This window comes from Podarcis pityusensis (genome assembly GCF_964106645.2).
Source record: "Podarcis pityusensis genome assembly, chromosome: 5".
NCBI lineage: Eukaryota > Metazoa > Chordata > Lepidosauria > Squamata > Lacertidae > Podarcis > Podarcis pityusensis.
In genome coordinates this window covers 27,491,008-27,510,851 of record NC_138032.1, presented here as the reverse complement: position 1 = coordinate 27,510,851, position 19,844 = coordinate 27,491,008, and the positions used below count along the sequence as shown (strand labels likewise).

The 19,844-nt window shown below is 42.4% G+C and overlaps 2 protein-coding genes across 2 annotated transcripts in view; both read right to left on the bottom strand.

Annotated features, from left to right (window-relative positions):
* XRN1 (5'-3' exoribonuclease 1) overlaps positions 1-1,063 on the bottom strand; it is a 45,208-nt gene extending 44,145 nt beyond the window's left edge. Inside the window, exon 1 of the mRNA XM_081007708.1 lies at positions 825-1,063. Within this exon, the coding sequence (XP_080863834.1) occupies positions 825-899 (75 nt within the window). The 5' untranslated portion in view covers positions 900-1,063. The remainder of the gene's footprint in view (positions 1-824) is intronic.
* A 2,978-nt stretch (positions 1,064-4,041) lies between these two features.
* ATR (ATR checkpoint kinase) overlaps positions 4,042-19,844 on the bottom strand; it is a 45,326-nt gene continuing 29,523 nt past the window's right edge. The window contains exons 29-47 of the mRNA XM_081007707.1: positions 19,030-19,194; positions 17,997-18,088; positions 16,750-16,841; positions 16,406-16,583; positions 15,221-15,397; positions 14,357-14,516; positions 13,530-13,709; positions 12,572-12,714; positions 12,263-12,360; positions 11,788-12,020; positions 11,000-11,134; positions 9,812-10,012; positions 9,377-9,520; positions 7,991-8,141; positions 6,859-7,015; positions 6,485-6,638; positions 5,414-5,565; positions 4,980-5,085; positions 4,042-4,465 (exon numbers count right to left, since the gene is read on the bottom strand). Of these exons, the coding sequence (XP_080863833.1) occupies positions 4,292-4,465; positions 4,980-5,085; positions 5,414-5,565; positions 6,485-6,638; positions 6,859-7,015; positions 7,991-8,141; positions 9,377-9,520; positions 9,812-10,012; positions 11,000-11,134; positions 11,788-12,020; positions 12,263-12,360; positions 12,572-12,714; positions 13,530-13,709; positions 14,357-14,516; positions 15,221-15,397; positions 16,406-16,583; positions 16,750-16,841; positions 17,997-18,088; positions 19,030-19,194 (2,892 nt within the window). The 3' untranslated portion in view covers positions 4,042-4,291. The remainder of the gene's footprint in view (positions 4,466-4,979; positions 5,086-5,413; positions 5,566-6,484; positions 6,639-6,858; positions 7,016-7,990; positions 8,142-9,376; positions 9,521-9,811; positions 10,013-10,999; positions 11,135-11,787; positions 12,021-12,262; positions 12,361-12,571; positions 12,715-13,529; positions 13,710-14,356; positions 14,517-15,220; positions 15,398-16,405; positions 16,584-16,749; positions 16,842-17,996; positions 18,089-19,029; positions 19,195-19,844) is intronic.

The following is a 19,844-nucleotide window of genomic DNA, read 5'->3' as shown; positions in this document are numbered from 1 at the left end:
GTAACAGTTTCCCCATCCTGCTCTTCTTCTCTAAATGAAAAGCAGTCACAGATGGCTGCAGCCAGGAACGAAGGAAGGCTGCAAGGAGAAAATGACACTCTACGGCCTTTTAAATGTGTTTGTGGGAAGGCGTCTATTGGCTTGTTTGTGGGGTGGGAGGGTTGTTATGCATTTTGTGTTCTCATTTTGTCTTTTTATGTTGTGAACCCCTGTGATCTTCGGATGAAGGGTGCTATACAAACTTAACAACACAACACAACACACAACCTCTCCCTACAGGGCGTTCCTCTCCAAGCTGTGGCTCCCTGTGGAGATGATGATAGTATTATTGCTGTTGCTGCTGTTTTGCTAGGTGTGCTGGAAGCTGCCCGGAGTGGCTGGGGAAACCCAGTCAGATGGGCAGGGTACAGGTAATATAAATGTCGTTGTCGTCGTTATTTGAAGATAATGATGAGCACGACTACATGTATAGTCCTCCCTCTCCAAGGAGCTCAACAGATATAAAGGGTTTAAAATAATAATAATAATAATAATAATAATAATAATAAGTAACACATAGGTAAGTCGACAAGCCCAGCTGACGGGATAGAGGCAGAAACCCTAAAATGCAAGGAGAACTTCTCTAGGACGGGTCGCCAAGACGAGGCTTCCCTGGGCAAAGGCGGCGACTCAGGAAAAAGGGTCGAAGCGGGGTTTTCCGGGGAGCCCTTCGGAGGTGCCGAGACATCTTTCCCGAGCACAGCCGCCCTGGAAAGAAGAAGCGCCCCTTCCCTCCTTGCAAGAGCGGGAGAGAGGAAAGAGCAACACCGGCAGCCGCCTCTCACCTGATGCTCCTTCACCACCTGGCTGAGGCAAGGGTACCGCTCCGAGATCCAACGGTAAAATTTCGGCACTCCCATGGCGGCTGCTGCTGCTCTTCGCCCTCAGATGCCCGCTCTTAACGCCAGCCCTGCCCGACACAACAAGCAACTGACCGCCGTCGCCGCCGCCACAGGCCAAAAACAAACCACCTCTCTCTTCCGGACGAGGGCCGGAGTTTGCTCACGGAGCAGCTGTTCCTAGAGCGGACCGGCACTGCGTCAGAGGGTCAACAAAACAGGCGGGGAGAGGCCCGCCCTCCGCAATGGCGGACCCTGCTGGAAGCCGCGGGAACTGCGGGTCGGCAGCCGCCGCCGCCTTTGCGTTGCCGAAACCTGCGGTGATAGCGTGTGTTGTGTGTACGGAGCTAGGGTTGTCCTATTTCAAAAAGTGAAAATCCGGACGCAAAAGTTTTTGTTTTTCGAAATCTCAAAGAACGTTTTTGAGCTATTTTTAAATGAAAATCTGTATGTGGTGCCATGCGCCCGGAGTTTCCCGGACACTCAAGGTGGGAGGAGGCCTTTTTTCCTGCCCGCCTTTGTTTTATTTATCTCATTAAAAATTATGTGCTGCTTTACTGTGGGGGAAAAAAGGTGGCTAAGAAGGGATGGAGTAAAATGACTTTCGACCTCAAAAGTTGAGCTGTTGTTTGTAAATAGTATTTAAGAGTTTTCTCCCCTGCTTGTCACACAACTACTGAAGGCATAAAAGGTCTGCAAGAAAAAAACCCGGAAACCCTGCGCTAGATCATTAAAAAATTCATGCGAAGTCTGAATGGGTCATGGTGGTCAAGAAGCAGATTGAGAAGTCAGCGTGGTGCTGTCACTGTCCTGGAGTAGCACAAGATGGGAAGCCCCTCTCCTGTCTTCAGTAGTGGTGCAAAAGGAGGAATTTTAGAAAGTGCAGCCTTGCTTGATTTTGTTTACAACACTATCATCTGCCCTTTTTTCCCTTATGGGATATCCAAGAGCCCATATACAGTCCTTACATAGGTTCCCTATTGGTAGGAGAAAATAACAGAGGCCAACCGGAGAATATTGAGAACCAAAGCAGCTAGTAAGCCTGATCTTTATTGTTGCAACAGGGTGCTCCCCTCACATGCAGGAAAGGAGGACAACCCAGAACCAAGGCGTGCCTGCCCTTATATAGACATTTTAAATTCCCTGCCCTGGAGCTCAAGACCACCACTCCATACATCATACATACATCACAGAAAGGGTGGTCTAAAGCAGAAATCTGAGTGGTTTATCTCCTGTCCCTGTTTATCTCCTGTCTGGCAGGTTACTTGATTGGATACCCTGCTTACTTGATTGGATAGCCTGGCCAGTCTTCTGTAATGATAAATACTTTGTAATGATAAATACTTAGTTCCTGAGACAGGTCACAGGCACACCCTATTCAAACACAGACATACCCTTAAGACAGGATTTGTGAAGGAAAAGACAATGGGGAGGCTTTTCCATTTTCCTTTGACCTTGCAGAGAAAACATTTTGTCAATTTGGGAATCAAAAATGGTTTCAGGTCCGTCTTCCTGTGCTGATGTATGTACGTGCTTGGTTGGTACATTTATTATATATCTAAGACCTTAAAATTCTTAGCACAATAGGTTACTTCTTCTAATGCATAAGAAAGATATGGGTTTAAAAGCTATGCAGGAAAGGTAATGTTTGTATGCATTGTGTTTGAAAACCTATGTAGAAAAGCTTGCATTAGGCAAGAGAGGTTTGTCTCTAGGCAAAGAGAGTGTTTAAGGATAATTGATGACATCACAGGAAAAACTCTCACAGAAGGAAGGTGAAACCTGAGAACTCAGCTTCTTAAATTAGCAATGGAGAGCTAGCAGCAGCAGTAGTGGCTAAGCTCAGCAATGGTGAACAAACAGACTGTTTAGGTCAGGATCTCTCTCAGACCAGAGAGAGGAAGGTTTAATGAACTATATTAAGGACTAAAAAGACTGCATTGCTTGCTTGTTTAAGAGCAATGTGTTACAAACAAACATTTACAAAATATGAAGTAACCATTTTAAGGCTCGTTGTGGTGGAGAGCAAATTCATTTCTACTCTACACAAGGTCCAAATCAGGGATTCTACTTGCTGCAACTCTTAACATCCACTCCTTCACAATGGCCAAACCAGATGGCCAAAAAGTGGAACTACCAGCTACTGGTATTCAGACAGTGGAAGTCAACATAACTGAGCCTCTGCCCTCCTTTACCTCTGGCCAACCCTTCTCCTCTTCTCTTAGAACTCTCAAAGTATCACAGCTCAGAAAACTCTCACACCACTTTTGTTTAATGTGTGGTCTTATTCCATCCTTGGAATAAGAACCCCCCAGGTTAGGAAATACTGCATTGTGTCGCGACAGAGTTGGGAAATCTCTGCCATACAGCATTGGTGGAGTAGACTCCACCAATAATTTTGAGTGCACTTTGGTTAGATACAACACTAATTTATAATAACCATGAATTATACCCATGACTAGATGCAAGTCAGCAGCACCAGAAGACCCCATTTGACTAGGAGCTGGGGTGGATTTCACCCTGCGTCTTGCAGAGCCGGGCCAACGCTGTTGAAGGGCCTGCGCCCCTTGGCAACATCCAAAGGCTCTGATCCACTAGGTGCTGGAGTAAATGTCACCCTGAGTCTTGCAGAGTCAGGCCCAGGCTGCCACTGGGCCCAGCACTGGCAGCAGCAACAAGCAGCTCCGGCTCACCCAGCCTTACCCATTGCCACCTGGGTTAGTGTGATGACAGCCCTGTGTTGGTGTGTCGCGCGAAAGCTCCCCGTGCTCCTTCTGGGACTGGAAAGGGGTTAGTTTAACCTCCAGTTTGTTAGTAAAACTGAATTACTATGTTATGAAATGATGCATGTCTTACAAGTGTGTCACCAACATGAGCAGTTTGGAAAGCTCTGCTGTAATGAATGCTAAAATGGTAATAAGTTGCCATAGATAGCATCCAGAATCCTGTGCATTAACAGGATTTTGCAACTGAAATATAGAAATGTTTACATTGGGACCAGTTTTATTACCACTTTAGTACTACTTAACCCAACTTAGTAGTTTGGGGCACTTAAAAAAGGCCTTTCAGGTGTAGAATGGGGAGATAATCTAGGTATTGTGCATACCCTTTTAATAGAGATAAAAGATAAAAATATTGAGTAGCTAAAATGCAGCATTCAAACTTTTTAAAATGAAAGGTTTCAGCTCTTTAATAATCTGTATAAATGGCTTTTCAAATACAAGTGGCATTTATATACAAATATGGAATATAAACAAAATCACACACTGAAACACAGAGTTGTGCTAGCAGAAAATACCAAAGCAGAAATGATAGGAAATGTTTTTTAAAAAACAAAAAACAGGTGTTCCTGAACTAACACTCCCCCCCCCCATTTTTTTTTTTACAGCAACCCGTTTGTAAATGCTAGAGGTTCACATATGCGGAGCCCAGCCAAGGTACATCTGGCACAGAAAGTTTTCATCTGTCGCATCTTGAATGAGATGGTGAACATGTCCTTCAATTGACAAAGGCAGGCCCTTTACTCTATTCCTGTTTTTAATCACACCCTGAAGTCGCTGATCTATATCCAAAACATGGGTCTTGGCCTGAAAGCAAGCAAACAATAGTCAAGATGACAAAAGGGTGGCATTAATAGACTAGAAGGTAATCTTTTAGTAGCAGCAGTTACATCTGTCCCCCACCTGAAAGTTGCATTAATAGCTATTTTTATTAATTACTACCAGGCATTCCTCTCTTCCAGTTACTCATAGTGACTTGCACTCCACTTCAGATATTTGGCTCAAAAAGGGAACTTGTAAACTAAGCAACTGTAATTTGCATAATTTATTGGTACACCAAGGCTGCATGCACATCATACATTTAATGCACATGGACTCCCTAAAGAATTCTAGGAAATGTAGTTAAGGGTGCTGGGAATTGTAGCGCTATAAGGGGTAGACTACCAGGATTATTGTGAAGGGGGGAGTAATGTATTTTAAATGTATGATGTGTACATAGCCCAAGTGTAGGACTCCTTGGCACAGAATCTGAATTTTTGGCACACAATATGAATTAACTGTCCTGCCTGTACTTAAGGTGTCCCCACCCCCACCAAGTCACCTTTTCATTGACAATTTCTCCAGTTTCATTCACGAGGGTTTTCGTATTCCCTCTGACTGGTTTACTCCATTCCACAAGAGGATCGTGGAGAAAAGTCTTCAAAACGCTAGATAACATATAAACAAAGGAAAGATAATGGTTCAAGAAAATTCATGTAGTTGCAGTTTCGGTGGGAAAGAAACATTATTTATACATCTTTCAACTTCTGCAATTCTAAATCATTACACAAACAGAATTTTGTTGTTGTTACTTACACCTCACGCTTCCTTCAAAATGCTCACAGCATCTTGCATGTACCGTATTGGCCCGAATATAAGCCGCATCCCCCCCCAACCCTGAAAAGTTAAAGTGTGGCTAGGAATTTACAGTGGTTAAATAGTTCACATTGTAAAGTTAGATAGCATATGAATATTTTCACATCTCTGTTATTGTACCTCATTAGTGGTTCTCTCTGATCACGCATGAGTCTCAGTGTAACTTCACAAGCTCTTCGGAAGAGACCTTCCGTCCCCATTGGACCCATACCATTGACCATGTTATGGGTAAGGCGAAATGGAACAATCTCCGGAAAATCAAACATTTCTCCCTTCAAAAGAAAATAATTCATTGTAGGATTTCGTAAGACTACCCTTCTCATGTGGTGCACATTAACTGTTGCATAAGATTGTAATTCCAACGAAACTTAACCAACCAGTAAAGGTAAAGGTAAAGGGACCCCTGACCATTAGGTCCAGTTGTGACCGACTCTGGGGTTGCGGCGCTCATCTCACTTTAATGGCCGAGGGAGCCGGTGTACAGCTTCCGGGTCATGTGGCCAGCATGACTAAGCCGCTTCTAGCGAACCAGAGCAGCACATGGAAACGCCGTTTACCTTCCCACCGGAGCGGTACCTATTTATCTACTTGCACTTTGACGTGCTTTCGAACTGCTGGGTGGGCAGGAGCAGGGACCGAGCAACGGGAGCTCATCCCGTCGCGGGGATTCGAACCGCCGACCTTCTGATCGGCATGTCCCAGGCACTGTGGTTTAACCCACAGCGCCACCTGCGTCCCTTAACCAACCAGTACACTACTGTAAATTTAATATTGTTATGTAAAATCTGAAAGGCGAACAGATACTTTGAATGATCTCATATACATATAGTTATAGTTGATGTCTTTATATTTTGCTTTTTGCTTTGTCATGATCTTCTCTGAGCATAATGAACACGTAAAAGCTATTTAAAGCGACTGTTAGCTAGCAGCTGATTTGGTCGTCGGATGCCAAAACGAAATATTTTTGGCATAATATAATGCTAAGTTCTGAAGTGAAGTTTGCCATAAACATTTACAGGAGTACCTCAAGCAGACACCACAGAAATATATTCATGACGTAACTTCCAACATAATCCTTTAGTTTCTCAAGTGTTCAGCTGTGCAACTTCTTTGAACCGTGCAACGTCACTTGAAAAGCAAAATTGTTTTCGATTACTTGAGACAGACAATGGAAGTGTTTTAGTTTCTCACCTTATTGAACAGACAGTTGAAATCCACATGCACACAGTCACCTGTTAAGGAATCAAACAGAATATTTTCTCCATGACGATCACCAAGCCCTAGTATGTACCCTACCATTGACATCACTGCAGTGGAACGACAATAGGCTGATCTACTGCTGTACCTAGAAAGAAGAAATACCATAGGAGCACATGGTTATTTGGGCCTTCTTACCCTTATACTTAAATGTTTCTGATCACAGCAAAGAAACCAAGATCCCATACAGTTTACTATGATGAATAAACTTATTGCCTTCACAGCTTCTGCTACATTACAACTGGCTCTCTTTTTAACCCTTGGCATGACAGTAACATAAATGCAATAGTACAGGGCAACAAACTGACCAGGAAGTAGGATCAGGGAATTTCCTCAGAAACCATTCATGAAAAATCGGAGGGTGCCGGGGAAGCAGAGTTTCTTTGTAAACTTTCAGTTTTTCCGACAGAGGTGCTGTTTTTGGAAGCATACATTGACGTAGCTCTTTTCCTGTCATGTAGACACCTATGAAAGAAAAATCAGTTAGACACAGTAAGCTAACGCTATACAGTTAAGCTAGTCAGCGATGATAGGTTGAGTAAACACTGAGGCTACATTTACACTTTTTGATAGGCCATAAGCCACAGCTTACAGTGCACAAGTGAATCGCACCTGCTTTGCTCCTTCCCTGCTCCTCCCCAATCACATGAGGAGGAAGCAAACCAAGGTCCCTGGCTTAACTTGAATGTTTAAACTAGGGGTCATGGCTTGTTTTGCTCAAACCACAACAGGTAAGCCAGGAACAAGGTAAAGGTAAAGGGACCCCTGATCATTAGGTCCAGTCGTGACCAACTCTAGGGTTGCGGTGCTCATCTCACTTTATTGGCCGAGGGAGCCAGCGTACAGCTTCCGGGTCAAGTGGCCAGCATAACTAAGCCGCTTCTGGCGAACCAGAGCAGCGCATGGAAACGCCGTTTACCTTCCCGCAGGAGTGGTACCTATTTATCTACTTACACTTTAACGTGCTTTCGAACTGCTAGGTTGGCAGGAGCAGGGACCAAGCAACGGGAGCTCACCCTGTCACGGGGATTCAAACCGCCAACCTTCTGATCGGCAAGTCCTAGGCTCTGTTTAACCCACAGTGCCACCCACGTACCTGTTAAGCCAGGAACAAACCAAGGCTTACAATCATGGTTTGGTTTTGAGTAAAGCAAATATGATCCCTGATCTGGGCACAACCGTAAACCAAGTATTGTAGTTGGTTTTCGTTCAGCACTAGTAGGGAGGAAAAAAGTAGGCACACTTTGATGTGTAGCAAGCTATAGTTTATTGCTTACCATTATGTGAAAACGCAGCTGCTGTATACTAATCAGAGCATGGGAGACCAACATGACATATTTTGAAGGATTGTGTAACATTCCACACTCCCCCTTCCACATCTTCTGTTGTCACTCACACATTTATTTATTTTTCCATTTAAAAAGGGCTTTTGTTTCCTACCTTTCTCTCTGTATAATTTGATCAGGATATTTCTTAAACCAGCAGTGTTGTTCACCCATTCAATTATTCCACATTCTTCATTCAGAGGAATAACAGCGTAGGTTCGGATGTGGAGTTCTCTCCTTCGTGACTCTGCATCCTTTCTTAAGCACTATGGAAGAAACATATCACCAACCATAAGACCAATGCCATATATACCATATAAATAAAATCACTCACTCATACACCCCCCTATATCTTTCATTCTCTTCCAGCTATTCCATGCTACTCTTCTCTGCCAAAAAGGGCATACATAGCTGGTGTTCTAAAGTAGTGTGAAGTAGGCAGCAGCAATTCATGGAGGCTAACTAAATCCAACCCTGTACAGCTTAAGAAACCACCACCACATACCCAATGTCACATTTGAAAAGCTGAAATATTTGCTGGACTCTAGCAATGGCTGGGATCCATCCCATAGTTCTTTATTATAGTTGTACAAATAAGAAAAATAGTATGTACAGTATCTCAAACTGTTTAGTTACATGTATCAGCATCTGCCTTCCTCAGTAACAGTTGGCATATCAGATGATTGCTGTGTGCCAAGAATTGTCAGAGTGGTCAGGATGGTATGTGACATCAGAGGATGAGATTTGGGGGGGGGGCATTGTTTTTCAGAAAAGGAAAGGTAGATAGAATTTAAGTGTTGCCTTCTAGACTAAGAGTTATGAAAACAGATACAGAGGTTTCACTTTCTTCTCATATCCTTGGACCAAACACTTGCTCTGTAGAAAAAATATCAAACGTCTGAAAGGTTGTGGCTACTGGAATTAAAATGGTCAAGATTGCTCATTTATGGTTTGGGTGCTTCAAGGGTCTTTTATGCATACATACATGCATGCAGATGTCAATGCCTAACAATGAAGAATTCTCAGTACAGTCGTACCTTGGAAGTTGAACGGAATCCATTCCGGAAGTCCGTTCCACTTCCAAAACGTTTGAAAACCAAAATGTGGCTTCTGATTGGCTGCAGGAAGCCCCGCCGGACGTTCGGGTTCCAAAGAACGTTTGCAAACCGGAACACTCACATTTGGGAGGCAAAACATCCAAGTACCAAGGTGTTCGGGATCCAAGGTACAACTGTACTGCAAAAGTAAAGAGTCTGGAGGAGGGTTCCTGAATAAATATCATAAATGGTCACTATAGTTGATATAGCAAACAGTATATTGTATTGTTTCAAGTCTCTTCTTTTTGTGAATAAAATTTTATTTCTTTATTAATTCATGATTGGGGGGCGGCAATTAATAAGGCAATACTCCTACAAAGCCCCAATGGAAAGTAAGGGGGTGAAAAGGTTAGTTGGACTGCCAATATCCAGCTTTGCAAAACACACTTAAAGAGTGAAAGAACCTTATTTATCAGGGAATTGAACTCCATGAGTCGACAGTCCTTTCTTAGGTCATCTTTTGGCTTGCACATCATGATATAAGACTTCCCATCTGAACCATTTAAAGTAATCTTCTTGGGCTTCTGAAGAGAGGAAAGGATTTCAACCTAAAGAAAAAGACAGCAACAATTTAGCATGGGGAAAAAAATGCTTAATGTATTCTCTTGGTGAAATCTACACCTAATCCAAACCATCTCAAAACTTTACATCGGTCCATATATATATATATAGGTTATCCAGACAACCCCCTCAGGGCTCCAGTTCATCCTTCCCCTTATCAAAGACCCTTTCCCCTCTATTTCTTTTCTGCTATTCACTTCTGCAGCCAAGTAATTTACTGTATGTTAAAGCGCTAACTTGCATCAATATATATTTAAACACAGAACCTTAATACTCACTGTGTCACCAAAGCCAGCAATGTAAGGCCAACACCCAGGAAAAGGATCATGATTCGAATGTGTTCCAGGAGCCGAAGGCAGAGTAGGTATCATTACCGATTGCAAAGGAATAAGGATTTCACTAAATGTCTGCTCCTCTATCAGCTTTTTGAGACTTTTGAAATGAATGTTCATGCTTAATGTGGAGGTGCTCCCATCAACCTGGGAAAAAAAGTTAATGCATACTGCTCAAAGGGTAAGGTAAATACTTAGAAGATACTGACACACTTAACAGTTTCCATAGACAACTTTTATTTCACAATTTAGGAATATTTCCAATTCTCCCCTCCGTTTTGTGAAATGGGACTGAACTTCATCTCCACAAACTATGTTCAGGGGAGTTCCTTGCGTCAGAACTAACCTCAATGCAATAATTAAACTGTGCAAGGAAAACCAAGCAAACAGCTGAATTTATTTATTGTTTTAGTCAGTACAACAATAAGCATAGCCAGTGCTTTTTTTCTGGGGGGACACAGGGGTACGCATACCCCTAAACATTTTGTGAATCTTTGTATTTTTGTCCATTTACTGTATTTCCCCCAATTTGAACTATAAAATGGTGATTTACTCAAAATAAAAGTACCCCCCAACCATTATTTTAGAAAAAAAAGCACTGAGCATAGCTCATCAAAGACCTCTTAATACCAAAGTGTGCTTATTTATCAATTATGTCTTTATTAAAACCAATAAAATTACTGAAAATCTGATCACTTTGAAATAATGATTTTGAAGCCTCAGGGATATGTAACCTAGTATTCTCATCTTTATAAATCGTCTCAGGTGGCAATCCTAATCCTATCCACTCCTAAGTAAGTCCCATTGGGTTAAATAGGGTTTACTACCAAGCAAACGGGCTTAGGATTGCAACCTAAATTATTATCTTCAAGTGTCAAGTAGCATAATAACAATGTTGTAGGTGAAGTCCAACAGTGTCTATCTCCCAGCAGAACTGACACCGTTGATGGAATAAATTTTGCAGCATCCGTCCTGCAGCAGCACCCCATATCTGCTCCAGCAAGTTGGGGCCTCCTCCAGAAAACACACACCAGATTGTACAGTCTTGTTTCACCAAGTAGAAGAACCCTTTAAATCTGATTAGCAACGCTAAACTATGGGAAAGGAGCAACTTCTGTGCGGAATAAACTTTACCGATTTGTTACACAGCTCTAGGAGTTTATCTGTCAGGCGAGCTGCATCCCCTATAAACTTTCCCAGAGATGCCTTCATGTGAATAGCTTTGTTGAGGATTTCCTTGCATCTGTTCACACGCATTGCGTAGGAGGACTACAAAAAAGAAAGAGTTCATTTCAAATATCTCTGTATCACTCATCAATTCAAAAGTTCCAGGGTGGTTTTACAACACCACCACAGGACGTCAGTTTAGAACAATTAAAGGCAGCACTAAAAACCAGCACAGCAGAAATAGTAAGCTACAGATGTTAAAAGACTGGGAAAACCAAAATTTATTTTCCTGGCATCTTAAAAACACTAACGTAGGCCCCAGATGAGCCCTCATGAGACGCAAATACTACGTATGAGTGAGACAGCATGGCTTCAAATAAGGGCCTGTGAGGAAGGTTATAAAGCAGCTAAGCAGATGTCTAGAAGGGTGATTGCCTGGGATAAAAAATTTAAAATAAATGAAGTCAACCTGTCATGCAGTTTCATAATACTCAGAATAACTGACCTAACTGCAGCTTCCTCTGCTTGTAGTTAAGAAAATGATATTTGATTAGAAAATTAAAGAGGGACTGGAAATCTAGTATATTAAAACCACTGTGCATGAGGGACCCTTTAAAGAAAGCGGCAACTCCACACACGCTCATGTATCTGAAAACTGAACTGGCTGTTCTGTTTGGAGACAGAAAGCTAAAGAGAGAGAGAGAGAGAGAGAGAGAGAGAGAGAGAGAGAGATGTAACTGTATTTATCAAGTTACCTTGGATACAGCAGTCATCATCCACATTGCCTGTTGAGGGTAGGTTACAAAAACCTTCGCAATGATTGCCATAAGAACAACAAAGACATCATCATGGGAGTGGCAGATTCGAGAAATCAGCTGAGAGAAAGCCGTCAAAAACTGGTAAGGAGCCAAAAGTTGGGTGTGCTCTGTAATCGCCTTGTTGATTTTAGCCAAGTCGTTTTTCATTTGTGCACGATCATGACGACTACCTAGATGATAAGATGTAAAACAATCCTTATTTTGCTATGAGGATCCGGAAAATCTTCACTGATATTTACTTTTCAAGGATCATGGCACATATCATAAAGTCAATACCAGTTCACTTCTAGTCACTCCAACTGGACCATCTAGGTCCAGAATACAGAAACTAATGCAATTAGTGTAAAAAGAGAAAAAAATTGTCTCTAGATAATGTAGAAACAGTGTGTTTTTTAATATAAAAAATTCCTACCTTTGTCACATTCATATGCTTTAGCTCCGAAGTCAAGCCACAGAGATAACATTCTTGGCATCGACTGGTAGATGAACTGATTTCCGAAATGTAAGGATCTGAAATTAAAATGCTGACATGTAATCTTTAATAGAAAAATTGTAAATGATATAAATGGTTCTTTAATCCCATAACCCATACTAAGGCTGTGTACACACTCCTACTAAATCAACACAACCCCAAGCCATCTGCTACATAGTGACAGATATTTAATGTACATAACCAAATATAGGTAAGTGCACCAACTGAACAGCAACTGTGCCTTCTAACCTTCCAAAGTGAATAACAATATATTTAATCAGTTCTCCCTGTTTTTCCATCTTGTTTTCTGTTACTGTAGGCATCACTTTATCATAGTATTTAGCAAGGTAGAAGTGTCCATTCTCCCATTCTGGCAAGTAAGTAGTAACATCCTGGGGGGGGAAAAATGGGAAGGGGGGGTGGAAATGAATAGTTAGAATTAAGAATCTTCGGTTGTACCAGTGCAACTGAGCTTCCCTTCCCCCTTCCTCCTTGTAGCCCCCTAGAACTCCAAAAAAGTATTTCCAGAAGGTCAGGGTTGTGTCTTATGGAGCTACAGTGGACGACGGGGAGAGGGGAGTATCATCTGAAAACCGGGAACCTTGCATGAGGGGTGGAAAATTCCTCCACCCAAATATTAGGTGACTCCCTCCCCGCAGTCCACTGTACCCCACAGTGTTTGGACACCTCTGCCAGCATTTTTTTTAGAGGCACCGAGGACTGGCAGTGGGGAAGAGCAGAAATGAAAGATGGACTGTGCATATTGCATTCAATTTGCATAATGCTGGATATACTTCCTCATTCAGTCAGTTATGTTTGAACAATGTCCTACAAAATGTAACTGTACAAGTTAGAAAAAATACACAAACAACTGAAAAGCAATACAGTATAATTCAACACGCCTTTACTACATCTTTACATGTTACAATATACAGTGGTACCTCGGGTTAAGAACTTAATTCGTTCTGGAGGTCCGTTCTTAACCTGAAACTGTTCTTAACCTGAGGTACCACTTTAGCTAAATCGTGCGCTGCCGCCGCACAATTTCTGTTCTCATCCTGAAGCGAAGTTCTTAAGCTGAGATACTATTTCTGGGTTAGCGGAGTCTGTAACCTGAAGCGTCTGTAACCTGAAGCACCTGTAACCCGAAGCGTCTGTAACCCGAGGTACCACTGTATTACGTAATTCCTCTAGGTTTAGTGCTTACCTTATATTTTTTCATTACGGCATTACTCTCAAAGTTGGCCGTTTCTTCCATAAATCTTCCCACCAGCAACAGGGCTTGCCCATGAATAAGTTTACTTTTAGTGTCAGGTGGTACTTGGTTATCTGGAAAACATAAGTCCACCCCCTTCTGAAGAATGATAAGACCTTGATGAGCGTCCCCCTAAAAAAAGAAAAACCATTATCAATAGGTTAGCATTCATTTTCTGAATTTTACGAAGCGGGAACCCTGTAAAAAAATCATGACCCAGAGAGTTACATATATGTGCCCATAAATTCACATCTAGAAGAAGCCTCACTTATTTATTTCCAACTTGTACACCTTTCTATAAAATGTTCTGTTTGCTCCATGCATTTATGCATGGAGGAATACACTCTTGCTTTGCAGGATTGTCTTCAGCGGTATGAAGGTGAGGCTTCAGTGGCAGAGCTCGAACGCTGCTTCAGCAGCAACCATCCTCAGCTGAACCTTAAATAAGGATGCAGTTGCATTTCAGCAGCTGGCTCCATCTCTGGAAAGAGGAGATGCTTCATTTTAAAAGAAGACCAGTCTGCTTTAGCAGTCAACAGCTCTGATGGAGTGGAGGAGACTGTGAGCTTCTGAGCTGGAGTCAGACGATGACATCACAACCACTGTGGACCACTGGCACAACAGACTTGTGTATGTACTTCTGGTGTATTATATCCATCTGGGGCTGGCCTCGTGGGCTATTCCCTCACCTTTTCTGAATCCCCAGCCTCACCCCCTGACAAAGAAGAGTCCAACCCTGGTGTCATGACAGCAGGCTTTATTCTATTTAACTTCCTTACCTTGGACCACAGCCACTTTGCTCTTTCTACATATAGCTCAGATAACTTGGATTCACCAGCATTGAGGAGGGCGTTATATGCTGTTTGGTGATGACCCGCTTTCCGGGCGACTCGAGCGCTTTGGAGCCAACATTCTCCCATCTGCTCACTGTAACCCTTTCTGTAAAAATATAAACTAAGTTAAAATATATATATATCAAAGGAACTGCTTGTGAAAGGTGTTCAATAGGTACCAAAGATGCCGAGTTTGTGGAAGCAGTTCCACAAATTTAGCCAATCTTAAAAGACGATTGTTCATGCTACCTGTTAGCTTCCAAGCCTCATTCAAGCTACTGGTTTAAAATAAAGCTTTGGTTCCTTTCCATATGAGTCATCCTATTCATCAGAGTGCTACCTACTACATAGGATTATTTACATGATGACTTGCAACATGACATTATCTTTGATAGCTCCAACATTAAGACACTCTGGATCATTCTCACCCTGCAGAGCTGCCTCTAGGTCTAGCTAGGAACACAAATGTCTGTATTACAAGCAATGTGAATAAATATATCAGTAGACTCAGGACATACTGAAAAATTACGGCCTAATTTGGTGTAACAGACCTAAGGTTCTAATCCTCACTCAACCATGAAGCTTAATTTTCACTTCATAGGTAGTTGCAAAGCTTAAATGAAACAGCCACACCTCGGAGACACCCAAGCTTCTTTCAACAGATATGCTTGTGTGTTTTAGAAGGAATTGGCAGTGGGATTCTTTTTCTTTAAATATGACATTTCAATCCATTTTAGCCAGTATCTCACTTGGAGAGAGCAGAAACTCAAGTTTCAGGATAGAAAGAACACAAAATAAGCCTGGTTTCACCTTTTAGTGAGGCTGAGCAAAGCCCGTCTAAGTGCCAGGATGGGCTCTTTCGCCCTGTACGAGTTCTGCGTCATTTCTATGCGAGCACACCAGTTCAGAGAATCTTTACCATAATCACTATCAGGTTGCTGAAGTATTGATCCAATGCTGTGCTCCAGCTCACACAACATGTGTAGCCTGCGGTTAAACAAAACAAAATCAGCTTGATAAGCAACATGTGTTTTCATTCTGTTTCACTGTCTGCATGAACAATCCCCTCAGTAATCTTAACAAGAACCCCTTCTGGCAGTGGTATGCTACTGGTACACTTTTGGTGTCTGGACATCCTGAAATGACCCGGAAGACCTAGCACAAGCAACCTGGGATTACCAGATACAAATCTCAGATCTAGATAATCTCTGTATCAGGGTCAGGGAACCTGTGGCCTTCCTGATGTTCATGGATTACAACTCCCATCAGTCTAAACCAGCATGAAAAACGGTCAGGAATGCTGGGATCTGTAGTCCAACAACATCTGGAGGAGCACAGAATCTGAACTCCTACACTAGATGGTTCTATGCAAAGCCTCTTTCTCTGTGTCCCTGTAAAGCAGATGGGGATGGAAGGACTAATACTATTAATCCACCCCAGAGGGTTACCAAGATAATGTATTCAAAGCACACGGAATGCTCAAAATACACAATGTGAATTTATCATCAGGATACCAAATGGAACAATCCTGCTAACACTTTGCTCCCCCTGCCACAACTGTGGTGTACGGAAGATGCCTAAAAACTAGTGCAATCTCACGAGAAATCTCATATCCTGTCCTCTTCTCCAGAAAGTTATGATAAAAGTGAAAGCATTAAAAAAACAGTTGCAACTTCCATCTTGCCCAGGCTAGCTGGAGCCGATGCAAGTTGTAGTACAAGCAACATTTTGAGGGCACTAGGTTGGCTACCTCTCCTTTTGACCATAGCCATGGCTCCAATATGGTTTTTTAAATGCACGGATAAATTTTCTATGTTGGAATTCTTGCCTGAAGCAGGAACAAGATGGGTAAGAAAAAGCCTAGTTATCCCAAATGAGCACTGTCAAAAATGTGCATTATGGTTTCAGCAAAAAATGTCTCCCAGTGCACGAAATGAAAGGCTAAACTAATATCTGACGCTTCGAGACACTGAACATGCAAAAAGGAAGCTGCACCTGATAATATATTCGTAACCTCGCTGATATGACCCCCTTTCAAAACTCGCTGCCGAAAGAGGAACTATCTGCTCCGCTCGAACAACTTTCAAAGTTTCATAGAACCGGGCAGCATCTTTCTTTTTGGCCGAGAGTAACAGCTGTCCAAGCCTAACACTCCATGTATTTGACTTTTCATCTAAAAGAAAGAGTAAAAATCACTTTTTCATTTCAATGTAATCCAGCAGCGACACAATACAGATTATTATTATTATTTTACTGTAGATCTGATATTTGCTTAAATTAAAAATTTATCCAGCATCAGCCTAATAAATACCATCTTGGCATTTGTTCTAAATAGCTACCTGCAGCTATGTAATTTTCCAGAGAATCCCACTGTGTCAGTTTCCAGGCTGCCTCCACTCTGTACATGTTTAATTCAGAAGTCCATTCAGGCCTAGGAAGGTAAAAAGCAAACTTAGGTCAGTACATGGAATACAGAGAAAGACACACACACACACACACACAGAGAGAGAGAGAGAGAGAGAGAGAGAGAGAGAGAGAGAGAGAGAGAATTATTCAAGCTGTTCCTTTGTGTGATTTTTTTCTGTAGGAATTGAATCCAATTGTCCTTCTGCTGATGGGAAGGTTGTGGGTTTCCACCAGACATCTGGTTTACCACTATGAGAACAGGCTGCTCAATAAGATGAGCTTCCGGTCTGATCCAACAGGACTCTAACTTGTGTCCTAATGGCTTTTAAGTCTTCCCCTGCAGTTCTTTAACAGTGGTTTCGCCAGCATTAACCTGAGTTGCTGCTAATGAAAGTTCCCTATCTATGGAAACAGTATCTTGGTTAAGAGGGAATCCTGATTATGGCTGTGAAGAGACAGTAACATCAAAGGAGGGGAGGAGCATGCAACCCCACAGTTCCCATTCTTCTTTTGTTTATAGGCAGAGGCGTGGTACCCTTCTCCTATTTTCTCCTAGGAAATGGGATACAGTTGTACATTGGAAGTCAAACGGCATCTGTTCCGGAAGTCCGTTCGACTTCCCAAACGTTCGGAAACCAAAGCACGGCCTGCGGCCAATCAGAAACTGCAGATGCCCCGTCAGACGTTCCAGTTCCAAAGAACGTTCGCAAACCAAAACACTCACTTCCGGGCTTGCCGTGTTTGGGAGCCAAAACGTCTGAGTACCAAGGCGTTCAGGATCCAAGGTACTAGATACTTGGTTAGGAACACATTTCTCAAAAAGGCATTTCTGGGAAGACAGTGGGAGCGGCAAGAACATGTCTCCCTCCTGTTAAACTAGATGCACACACCAGACATTGCTCCCTGAATGACTCATAGGCTATTCCCCATGTAATACTGTGAAGATATGGATGGTTCCCTAGAACCTCTGCCATGTGAGATTTCTTAACTTACTTCAGGGTCTGGTTTGCATTCACTAAAGTAGGTTGGCAACTACTAAATCCATGGTTAAGGGAAACAACAGAAAAGAGATGGGAAGAGAATGAGTATTTCAGCTAACTAGCATTATATCTGCACCAGACTATTTGAGCAATGGAACATACTTTGTATTTTTTAACAAAGAACATATCAGTCATATTACCTCTTTGCAAGTACTCCATTCACTTGAGTGATTACAGTAGACAACTGACCAAGACCTAACATAGACTTCACCACACCGTGATAATGAATTATCTAGAAGTGAGGAAAGAAAAACCACATTTGCATTTTACATTTGTATCTCTCTTGGAGCTGAAGCAAGCAAACATGGTCCCCATTCCTCTTTTTTTATCCTCGCAGCCAACCTGAGGAGGCAAGTTATGCTGAGAGAGAGTGACTGGCCCAACATCACCCAGTGAATTACATGGTTCAATTTACCATATTTTTGCTCTATAAGACGCACCAGACCATAAGAAGCACAGAGTTTTTGGAAGAGGAAAACAAGAAAAAAAATATTCTGAATCCCAGAAGCAGGACAGCAAGCGGGATTGCTGTGCAGCGATCCCACTTGCTGTCCTTGCTTATGGGATAGCCACGCACAGCCTCTCCCGGGCAAGGGGAGCCTTCATCCCGGGCAAGGGGAGCGCTAAGGCTCCCTAAAGAGTGCGTGGAGTGTGTGTGTGGCTCTTGGGGGCTTTTCCCGCCTGCCTCCCGCCTGCTTTCGCTCACACATTTCCCCTTACTTTTTAGGAGGGAAAACGTGTGTCTTATGGAGCGAAAAATACAGTAAATCTAGGACTTCCTAGCCACAACCCCACACCTGCTTTCTCTTTACAAAAAATGAAGTTATATATTCCCTGCCTCAAAAGGCTTCCGTCCAGGGAACTGCATAAGGGAGACATTAGAGCAAGTGGAGACAGGAGAAAACGGGAAGAATGCATGATTGTTATAGTTAGTTTATAATGGCTATGAATTTAGGCTTAGATGCAGAAAAAGGTAGAGGGGCTAAGCATTGGCTTGATTTTCACTATGGTTCTCCAGTGACAAACAAAGCTACAAAATATATGCCCGCTGTGTCATTCTCTAGGATATATACTAAATCAGATGCAACTGCATTGCTTATTATTGTTTTTCCTCACCTGTAGCTGTACAGGTGGAGGAAGCCAAAAGGAATGAGGAGGACATATAGGCTTTACCTGGTCAGGCTCCATCTGCATTGCCCTGTCATAGCAAGCTGTGGCATCTCTCAACAAGCCAATACTTTCGTGTTCCAGGATCTGTTCTTTGAGGGATGGCTCTGCCTTCCGTATTGCACTCACTCCTTCTACGCCATCTGGTTCATGCATAGCTGCATACAATTTCTTTGTGTGAACAGGAAAAAAATAATCGTCATTGGGAAGCATTCTGGCCAGCCAAATAACCCGCAACTTAAAAGCTTTGCAAACAATTTCCCTAGGTTGTATTCAATGGTACGTTTCCAAGCACAATTCAAAGTGTTGGTGCTGACCTTTAAAGTCCTAAACGGCCTTGGCCCAGTATACCTGAAGGAGTGTCTCCACCCCCATTGTTCAGCACGAACACTGAGGTCCTCCTCTGAAGATCTTCTGCTGGTTCCCTCACTGTGAGAAGCGAAGTTACAGGGAACCAGGCAGACGGCCTTCTCGGAAGTGGCGCCCGCCCTGTGGAACGCCCTCCCTTCAGATGTCAAGGAAATAAACACTATATGACTTTTAGAAGACATCTGAAGGCAGCCCTGTTTAGGGAAGTTTTTAATGTTTGACGTTGTTTTTTTTTTATTATTGTTATTGGTGTTCTGTTGGGAGCCACCCAGAGTGGCTGGGGAAACCCAGCCAAATGAGCGGGGTATAAATAATAATAAATAATAATAATAATAATAATAATAATAATAATTATTATTATTATTATTATTATTTCTTCACAGGTATCATGATATGTTCAAGATTCTATTTAATAATTCTCAAAATGCTGGTAACTCTCCTTTTCTTTTCCT